This window comes from Lacerta agilis, chromosome 3, assembly GCF_009819535.1.
Source record: "Lacerta agilis isolate rLacAgi1 chromosome 3, rLacAgi1.pri, whole genome shotgun sequence".
Taxonomy (NCBI): domain Eukaryota; kingdom Metazoa; phylum Chordata; class Lepidosauria; order Squamata; family Lacertidae; genus Lacerta; species Lacerta agilis.
The window spans coordinates 48991427-49001697 of NC_046314.1; the positions used below are offsets into that span (position 1 = coordinate 48991427).

Below are 10271 nucleotides of genomic sequence, written 5' to 3' on the forward strand. Positions count from 1 at the left end.
ACCTCCCTGTGCTTCTTACCAGTAATGTTGGCTTCTGCAGAGGAGATCCTTTATTAAGATGATGTTCAGAACAGAAGAATGAGTGGAAGAATGATTGGCAGCAGGGGACTGGCATAGGGTGCTGGGTGGAGTCAGAGTGAGTGACAGGCAGAGTCAACTGATAAAAGATCATTGGAGAGTGGAGAATGGCGCAGAAGAGGAATTAGCAGTGTCAGGGAGAGCAGTGAGCGGAGTCAGAGTGGTGTTAGAAAGCAAGGGCTGGGAGGTAGAACAGCTGCTGAAGAGAAGAGACAAGCATGCCAGGTTATGATAGCATAATTCTTAGTTATTCTATATTAAAAGTCCACTTGCTTGGATGGCTTTCCATCCAAAATTATACACCAATTTTAAATTTATGAATGTGTTCTGGTCTGGGGGATTCCAAGTTAGCAGATCTCACTCCACATACTGATTTTGAATTGCAGCCAAGTAAATAAAGGGAAAATCTGATTCCTCTATGTAAAGGAGTAGATGGTGACGGCAGGTTGCTCTGGGGAATATCAGGGGGTGTCTGACCTGGACCAACTGGGGGCCTTGTAGGAGACTCCTGGAATTATGGCACAATGCTGTAGCTTCTGAACCATCCAAGCCATCCCTGGTTTTTAAAGACAGAGAAACCCTGCAGAGCAGCCCCCATTCCCAAGCACCTTGAACAGGGCTCAAATGACCGACTGATCCAATGCTGCCCTCTGCTGGTGAAATGGAGCTGCACAACATAATTTTTTTGCAAGAGTTGGGGACTCAATATTTTGTATTCAACTGCATTACAGATTAAACACTGCAGATAAAACCTCTCCTCCCATCACCTTTCAGCCAGTTCTCACATTCCCCTGCTGGCCATCAAGTGCTCAGCTGGAGAGAGAGAGAGACAGAGAGACCTCTGTAAATCGACACCAATGGCATTTTTCCTGACCGGATTTCAGTACAGTACAAACACACTAATCCAAGTTATATCAGTAATTACTGAGGGGGGGGGGGGGAGAAATGAATGTTCACCTTACAGGCTACAGTTTTGCCTTATGCCTTGACATTTCAAGGGCTGCAATGCACTCTTTAACCAGCTGGGTTGCTTCCTTAGCTGTACCCTGGTGCACAGAAAATCCACCGCTCCCATGTCCGTAATTGTGCACCACCAGAAGCTTTCCACTGCCTCGAACCAGTATCTCTTTCTGGACTCTCACGGCTGACCTGGATGGCCTCAGGCCCACCCTCACCTTTATATCCTGAGCTGCCTGAAGGGATGGCTCAAGAGCACAACATCGGCCAAATATATCTTTGCTGGTACTGGGATCTGGAGAGAGCTTCCAGTTGCCTTTTTGCCGTGTCCCACCTAACGTTATGTTGTGTATCCCTGGGTAGATGTAGGTTAGTCCATCGCCGTCCCGAATGAAATGTGTTACCCAAGGGGCCTTGGCCTTGAGAACCTGACCTCTGACGGGGTGTATCTCAAGGTCACCCACGAGCTTCCTGGAGCCAATGCCGGAGCAATTCACTATGATGTCATAGTCACTCCGCAGCTCCCATAGGTCTTCGATTTTTCTAGCATGCACCTGGCCCCCATTTCTTTTCAGCCTGCAAAGAAAAAATCAAGAGGTGAAATCATTATCGATCAGTGTGAATGTTTTGCCTGACTGTTACTAGTGTGAAATAGAAAGATGGAAAGAAAAAAACAGAAAAGTCCCAATATGCAATCCAGATAATCTCATCTTACTTTTTTTTTAAAGAAACTGTTGAGAAGAAAAACCAGTGAAGAGATTGAAAAACCTTATGAAATAGAAGTGTACACAAGTCAAATGGGATGCATTTGTTTAGGGAAGTTTTTAATGTTTGAAGTTTTATTCTGTTTTTATGTAAAGTTAGTGGAACAAAAGTCAAAACGTGTGCCTGTTGCGTTTGTGTGTTTTGGTAAGTCCCAATGACTCTCTACAATCTAAACAGGAAAAATATGCAATTTTGAAATAATAACAAAGGACTGAACAAGGGGGAAATGTACAACTAATCATAGATTAGGTGATCCCCTTCAGTCTCTGGCAAAGAGTAGTTTTTCTCCAGCAAAGTGCAGTTTTTCCAGGGATCAGGAAAAGTGCTGAGTCAAGATCCAAAGTATCATGCAATTAGTTTTGTGCACCCACAAGAACTTTAGACTTCTGTTTCTTGTACAGTTGCCCACCAATCCACATGTCAATTATGGAGCTGAGGAGACTTTCAGAGCTGTTTGTGATTTGGTGCTGGAGATTGCTGTTCAGAAAAACAGAAGTTGTTTGTTGTTGTTGTTAAACCCACTGTGCAAGCTTCTACTACTTAAAGCAGAAGCTTGCCTGCACAATCCTACTGACGATTCTCATCCCTCTGTGTTTTAATTCCCAATAGTCTGTATTACATAAGAAGCTGAGCTGCACTGCCTGCATGTTTGCTCTCTGTTTGCCCAATTTGAGGTGGGGGTGGTGTATAAACACCTATGCAGATGGAGACTCAGGAATTTGAAGGAGCTCCTCTCCCACCGTCTGCCAGCCCAGGCCTTAAGATATATATGAAAGGCCCTGCTTGCAGCTCTATTGACAGTGGTGGTTCATGGTATGATGCCACAGAACAAGACCTTCTCTGCTGTGGCTCTGCGACTGTGGAACTCTCTCCCATGGAAGATAAAGCTTCCCGCCACCCATCACCAGCCTCCCACCATCACATAAAGATGTGTACTTTTTTCTGCAGGTCTTTGGAGCTAACAAATCGATCTTTAGCAGATGGATTGGTTATTTTTATTATCGTTATTGGTTTTGTGTTACATTAAAATATCAATATAACACTGTGCACCACCTGTGAACCTGCCGGTTGAAGTGCGGGTTATAAACACTATAAATCATCATCATCATCATCATCATCATAAAAAATGCACTGAACAAAGTCAAAGAATAGAGCTCTGAGGGAGGCTGAACTTCCCAGGGGTGTTTTGTGTTCTTACAAAACATCTGTTCAGTTGCAAACATATGTGCTAAGATGGTAATAAAAGGACACAGAAACCCGCACAGATCAAAATTACAGGAAACTGCTCATAGTGCCCATCCTTGAAAAACCAAAAGCAAAAGCACATTTCCCATCTACCTCTACCAAAAAATAATGCATCCCACAGTCAGGCTAAAGCAGGATACAAGAGCAGATGGACATTAAGTTGGCCCTCGGTTTATGCTGCAATCTCACTTGTCTGTGCTGCACCAATGCATCCTCACAGGTGGGCACAATTCTTTTTTTAAAAAAATCATCACCCTCTTGTGCCTTCAACAAATCAGTTGTTCATATGACATGCCCCCTCTCAGTGGCAATCCTTTTACTGTGAGGCAAATATGTTTTTGTTTTCCAGGTTTTTTTCATTTTAGTTGTTTTTTTTTAAAGCTATTGCAATGTTTACGCAGCTGAAAATTATGCTGCTGTGGAACTGAATACATCAGAAGGTGGTAGACTCTTAATTCCTTTGGTCTGAAGAAGAGGCTGGATGGCTGATCATCAGTTATGCTGCAGCTGCATCTCCTGAATTGGAAGTGGCTTTGAGGTCACTCCCAATTCAATGTTTCTTAAGTTTGTTGTGACAGTCAAAAAGTAGCCGACGTGTCCCAATCAAAACTCTTCTTGCCTGCAGAAGTGGCAGGTGGGTTTCAGCCAAGTGCTTATGATTGAGTCTCTTTCTGTATCTTTTGATGAACAGCACCATAAATAGTGCTCAGGGCACTTGAGGGTACACAATAAATTACACATCTAATAGACACTTCCTTCTGACCCACTCAGTGGAAGAAATCTTAATCATTTGTTTCAGCTACTTGGACACCATCCTTCAAACGGGCCTATCAGCAAAACAGCATTTATTTCAGTGAGTTTTGTGCCAATGACTCGCTCTGAGGATCAGGCAGCTCCTTTGGGAAATTACAAGAGTGTAAGACAGAAATGAGGGGCAGCAGAGGCCTTTGCCCACAGGCCTGCCTGACAGATACTAAATGGATTCTGCAATTTAGTTGAGCGTCGGCACCACTTTCAGGACTGTTTAAAAAAATGAAACATGACAAGGCATGATTTCCCCATGAGGTTGCTCATATGTCAGAACAGCAGACTGGAAGAATAAAGAGCACTCAGCGTGTGATTGCTTCGAAGCAAGAACTGCCAGCCCATGTTGTAACATGGTTTAAGAATTGTAGTGCCATTGCATTACAACCAGGGAGCACTTCGTTAACATTTAGTCTTTGTTTCACTTTGCATCACATCACCACAATAAGAAAATGGCAGTGTGTTGAAAGCTGGGACAGGGAAGTTGCGGTCCTACAATCCCCATCATTCCTGGCCAGACAAAGAACCATCACATTCTGCTTACGAACATGCAGAGGCACCTGTCTGGCTGCTGGTGGAAGCAGGATGCTCGGATAGAAGGATCTTGGTCTTATCCAGTAAGATGGTTCTTTCATTTGTTATAGCAAGGTGTCCATCCAAACACTCATACCTTTTCTCCAGCCAAAGCAAATAGGGTGGGCAGTCACACTTCAGTGTAGTAAAGGCATGACCACATTTGTGCTGTGGAAATTTCTTCATTTCCTGTTCAGTCATCGAGCGAAACCCCAGAACCACATCAGACCAGAATGGAGGCTTCTCTTCAGGAATGGCTTTAAAGATCTGCCAGCTCATAGACATGAAAGGGGGGGAAACGTAAAACACACAGACATTCTGTTCTGTTATATTTATTGGAAAATCATTATCTAAGAACAAAATTATTTCATAATTGTGGTTGGTTTTTTTTGGGGGGGGGGGTAAGTTCCGTGCCCCTGCTAACCTATTCCTAAGATGTATTTCCCCCCATAACCAAACCAGGGCCTTTGTAAAGTCCACAACAGTGGCAACAGTCCTCTCCTGCTGTTGCTCTACTGCTTTTAATAAAGGTAAAGGTACCCCTGACCATTAGGTCCAGTCGCGAATGACTCTGGGGTTGTGGCGCTCATCTTGCTTTACTGGCCGAGGGAGCTGTCGTACAGCTTCCGGGTCATGTGGCCAGCATAAGCCGCTTCTGGTGAACCAGAGCAGCGCACAGAAACGCCATTTACCTTCCCACCGGAGCGGTACCTATTTATCTACTTGCACTTTGACGTGCTTTCGAACTGCTAGGTTGGCAGGAGCTGGGACCGAACAACAGGAGCTCACCCTGTCGCGGGGATTCGAACCACCGACCTTTCGATACAAAGCTGTTAAACAGCCACCATGATGAATAGCCATTTGGAGACCAGTCCCGAATAAATTTCTACCATTCATTCATATGATACCAAAACATGTGCTTATGTGACAGTGGGGGGGGGGGGAATAGATGCCACACTGGGAACAGCATATCCCAAGGGTTCCATTTAGGATGTTATTTTCATAGAATTGCATGGGGGGGAGTAATTGTTTTTGTTTGTTATTATGATATGTATTTCCATGTTTTTATATTGCAAACCACCTTGCGATATTCGGATGAAGGGTGGTATAGAAATTTAAATCATCATCATCATCATCACAGAGTTGGAAGGGACCCAAAGAGTCATCTAGCTCAACGCCCTGCAATGCAGGAATCTCAAGTAAAGCATCCATGACAGATGGCCATCCAACCTCTGTTAAAAATCTCCAATGAAGGAGAGTCTACAGCCTCCCTAGGGAGTTTGTTCCACTGTTGAACAGCTATTACTGTGAGAAAGTTCTTCCTGGTGTTTGGTCAGAATTTCCTTTCTTGTAACTTGAAGCCATTGGTTCAGGTCCTACTTGCCCTCCAGAGCAGGAGAAAACCAACTTGCTCCATGTCACAGCGTTTTAGATATTTGAAAGTGGCTATCGTATCTCCTCTCAGTCTCCTCTTTTTCAGGCTAAACATACCCAGCTCCTTCAACTGTTCCTCACAAGGCTTGGGTTCCAGACCCTTGATCATGCCCTCCTCTGCACGTGTTCCAGCTTGTAAATGTCCATCTTAAATTGTGGCGCCCAGAACCGGACACAGTATTCAGTAATACTAGTAATTCATGAGCGCATATTGGTTTTGTCTCTCTCCCTTTCTAAAACATGGCCACAAAATACAATTCCAATGCATGCATTTGTATGTGTTTATTGTATTTATAGCCCACCTTTCTTCCTCAAGTCAGTGTACATTGGGTTCCTACCCAGACAGTCACACAGGCACTGTCCAGACTTTCACTGCTTTAAGCGCCTTGGACTCTGCTTGGCCAACAGGTTTGCCTATCCCTCTGCATTTAGTAAGCATTCCTTATTTACCCAGAGACCAAATGAATCCCAGCCTCTGAAGCTTCTGAGGAATTACAGATTACTGATAGGTAGTCAAAGGTCTCCTTAAACCACTGCTTCTGTTGATGAACCGGTGTGTCTGCACAGCAGAAAGAAAACACATTTTAAATGTTTTAAATTTATAGTTCCATATCTCTATTCTCCATACTCAGCGAAACATTTAGAATACAATGGAGCTTGATGGTAGTTTGATAAGTAATCTAGTCTTGCAAAGTGATTGCTGCTTCTTCCTGTAAAATACTGACTACCTTCATACGTAGTTGAACAGATTTATTTTCCAGCTTCTATGATGTATGTAACATAGCCAAGTAAACAATGCAAATATTTCTGCCTGGAAGCAAAGTGCACATACAGAGTCTAGAACAGGGAAGAGTCTTGCATGCAGCAATAGGGGTACTATGACAGGCGCTGTGTACAAGGCTCTTTGGATGGAGTTTTGGTATGACCCTAGCCTGGCAATATTACAAAGAATGTTAGTAGCTTAATGATTGGGTGCAAGGGCAATGTGTAATATTTTAGATTTGCTACTTTTTTCCTTATAGAACTACTGTAAAGAGAGAGATGTACAGCTGATGCTAAACATATGTGGAGGTTATGTTCCAGGGATAATGCATAAAGCCAAAATCGTGAATAAAACACACTCTCCCTGCATCTCTGAACACTCTCCCAAGGTGAGCGCAATGGTGGGAGGGATTCTTTTTGGTCAAGCACATAAAGCTGGATTTGCACAAGTTAAATGTGTGTAAGCTGTGAGTCAACTGTACATGCATCTCAATTTGGCAACAGCAGCACTCATTTCACAGCAACCACTTGTGTTTGGTTGCTCATGGTGCACTGATCCACTTGTCATGGAATCAGCCCTGAAAACTACAGTTACCCCTCTCTGAAGCCCGTTTTGGGAGTTTATAGTAAATACAGAAAATCATCTGGAGGATGCTGAAGATGCACCTCTTCACCTTCGCTTTTGAAACTTGAGGCCTTTATGTTTAGGACCCACCTTATTTTTATTGTTGTAAGTTGCTTAAAACCATTTTTAATATTGTGTTTTAATGTTGTAACCCTTAGGGAGAAGCGTGGAAAACAAATAAATACGTAACATAAACATCTATGCCTATTTACATTTTGCACCTTAGGAAGGAAATTGCACTCACCTGGGTAAATATGAGGAATGAGCATCCCAGCAGCTACATCACTTGTTGTATTGGGTGTAAACCTGTCAGCAATGAGAGTCACGCTGCAGTCTGAGACAGATTCCGAAATGCAAACAGCAGTAGAGAGGCCAATGAGCCCTGCACCAATGACTGCAATCCTTGCCTTGGCCATGTTGTGCTACGAAAAGTGGGAAGGAGAAAGGAGGGGAGTGAAAATAAAATTCTAAAGACAAAACAAGGATTTCTTATATAATGGTTTTTTAAAAAAAAAATCTAAGGATACTTAAAAAATAATAATCTGTCCATTGTGGAACAAGATATGGAGGGCTCTTAATCCATAGATATCTTGCTGAATTTAAAAGGGATTAGCATAGGGCACCTCGCCCCTGTACTTGATTGAATAGGTTCTTCTGGAAATAAAGCTTAAGAGGTATCCGTTCAGCTTCACTGACAGCACCTGGCACTTTTGGGCAGTTTCTTGGATCCCAGCTGCCTGGCAGGGTCCATTAGTGTGGGTGCCTTTTCACACAGCTCTACAGGCTTCCTTAGCAGTGGCTGACAGCCTTCTTAATTTCCTACTATACCTCAGAGCAATGGTACACTAGGGTTATTGAAGGACTTAAAAGGGTCACTCACTGTTGTCGCTGCAAGATAAGCCCTGGCCAGAAGTGTAACAATGCAGGCTGGGACCCACTGCAGAGGACTTTGCTGAAGGCCCTTTCAAAACTACAGCAGCTCTGCCACTGTTTAAATAACAAAGTAAAGAAAAGATGGAGTATGCAAGCAAGCACAGATTTCTTCTTTAAACAAAAACACAGCCAATTAGCCAGTCATTCCTTTGAGTGGAATAAAAGGTCAGCATGAAACTGCACAATGTCCAACTACACATCTGCAAACAGCGTCTGCAAAAGATACCATCTGTGAAGAAGAGAAAGTCACCCCAAAGCATGGAGCAACATCAATATATTGCATCTTTGACAGTCCTGGCAGAATGCAGATTTTGTATTCATAGAATATTCATATTCATCGAATCTCCTATTGCTTTGATAGCCATGGCATTAATGTTGGAACAGTTTATGGATCAACAAGTACTTAAAAAAAAAAAATCTAGTAGAGAGTGGCCTTCGTACCCTGCTTTAAAACATCTTAGATTTTGAACTTCCTTTGAACTTTGCACATGACAAGTAGAATTTGGTTGATAATTCCCTAAAGTTTACTTCTGATAAAAGAGCGCCGACTTTTGCCCTTTTAAACTGGGCTCAATTTCTGTTCAGAAACGTTGCAAAAAACACGGTTTGACAAATGATCTCTGACGGGTCAAAAACGCGCCAGTATTTTCAGCAAACTGCTTAGAATGTGGATAAGTGCAGGAGCTATGAAGCAGGGTAGCATTAAAATAAAAAATAAAAACCCACAAAGCTTTTCGTCCTCCCCTTCCCCCAGGAACCGGCTTTATAATAATATGTTCACAACCTACATTTCCTACATGGCTCTACATTTACTTGGGTAGACGGACTAGGGGAGTTCATGGGTTTTCCCGCTCATTCTAACGAGCCCCGGACAACCGCTGGAGAGGCTAAAAATACCTTTCCTTTCAAAAGAATCCGGACCCTTTCCGACAAAGTGGCGCTTCCCCACAAAAGGTTTCCAGGCCACGGACGCGACCATTAGCAGGAGACGGAGGGGAAACGCAGGCTCGGAGGGTGGAGCAATCGCCAGAAGACGGCTCTGCTCGTTCCCGATTGGTCAACAGCGGCGGGTTTCGGCGACTCCACGGGCTCGAGGGTGGCCCGTTTCGTGCTCCCTCCCGCCGAGGCGTCTCCCGCTGGTGTCTCTTGGATTCGTCCGACTGGATCTCTGGGACCCTGTCGCGGAGTGTCCACGGTCCCTCAAGGGAAACTGCTTCAGTTGTCTCGTTGCATGATTTTAATTGGTGCTACTGGGCAACGAAGTCAAAATAAGAGTCGCAAGGTTAAATATTAAACCAGAGGCAGTTTATTCATGGCCGGATTATAATTCTGTAGTTGCAATTGGAATAATTGCGCAGAGCGAGTTTATGTCTGCAAGGGACCCAGGAAATGTGTCAGTCTCAAGGTGGGGAGTAAACTACAGTTACCGAGATTCCGGTGTGCAGCCATGTGTTTTAAATGTAGGCCATTACCTCTCAGAGAAATCTGTTAAAGCTCCTCTCTTCAGACATGTCTATCAGAGCTTCTGCCAAAGGTTTGTTTATACATGAGTGGGCCAACCCAAGTGGCCACCCCACTCCACATTTCTAGCAAACATATGGAAGGAGGGTTTGAGTGAAACCCCCCTTTGGAGGGAATTTCCCTTTGAATTGGAGCATCCTAATAATTTGTATTGTTTGTGGACCACCACCTCTCCCAAGCTGGCAGTGAGTCACAAAACATATTAGAATGCAGTTCAAAAAAAAAATTGTGGTTGCAAATGCAACGTGCAGAAAATGATTATTTGGTACAGTCTCTTGCCAAAATGATACAAGATGATTAGATATGTCATATATGGTCACAGTGCAACATAGATTTAAGTACTGTGCTGGATCGTGACCAAAATTCACATTTGCTTTATTATCAGAATGTTTCAAGTTGCTGGTTATATTGAATATATTTTATGTTTATTTTTATATCTTTAGGGCCAGCCAAATATTTACATGAAGGCTGTTCCAGGTGGGTAAAGAGGTTCATGCCATGTTGTGTAGATGTATGATTCCTCAGAAGCTGGGAAGAGCAAATTAATACTCCATATATCTGGGTCCTTGGTTAC

General features: G+C 43.4%; 1 protein-coding gene across 6 annotated transcripts; it reads right to left on the reverse strand.

Moving 5' to 3' along the window:
• Positions 1 to 1023: 1023 nt before the first annotated feature.
• On the reverse strand, positions 1024 to 9355 carry DDO (D-aspartate oxidase). Of its 6 annotated transcripts, XM_033143596.1 has the most exons (6): positions 9074 to 9355; positions 8124 to 8230; positions 7488 to 7665; positions 6307 to 6415; positions 4520 to 4696; positions 1024 to 1611 (listed from the first exon to the last, which is right to left on the reverse strand). In XM_033143596.1, the coding sequence occupies exons 3-6, from the start codon at positions 7657 to 7659 to the stop codon at positions 1044 to 1046; spliced, it is 1026 nt and encodes a 341-aa protein (XP_032999487.1). In that variant the 5' UTR covers positions 7660 to 7665; positions 8124 to 8230; positions 9074 to 9355; the 3' UTR covers positions 1024 to 1043. The 6 variants fall into 6 exon arrangements, with proteins under 6 accessions (XP_032999487.1, XP_032999488.1, XP_032999486.1 ...); XM_033143597.1 differs by lacking the exon at positions 8124 to 8230 and having other exon boundaries at positions 7488 to 7662; positions 9079 to 9355; XM_033143595.1 differs by lacking the exon at positions 8124 to 8230.
• Between the last annotated feature and the right edge of the window lie 916 nt (positions 9356 to 10271).

Excerpts from the sequence above, each read along its gene's own strand:
- DDO (XM_033143597.1), bottom strand. The coding sequence starts at position 7,659 with ATGGCCAAGGCAAGGATTGCAGTCATTGGTGCAGGGCTCATTGGCCTC. Across the intron at positions 6,416-7,487 it reads CATTCCTCATATTTACCCAG|ACACACCGGTTCATCAACAG; the intron begins GTGAGTGCAATT and ends TCTGCTGTGCAG. Across the intron at positions 4,697-6,306 it reads GGGATTCATTTGGTCTCTGG|CTGGCAGATCTTTAAAGCCA; the intron begins GTAAATAAGGAA and ends CATGTCTATGAG.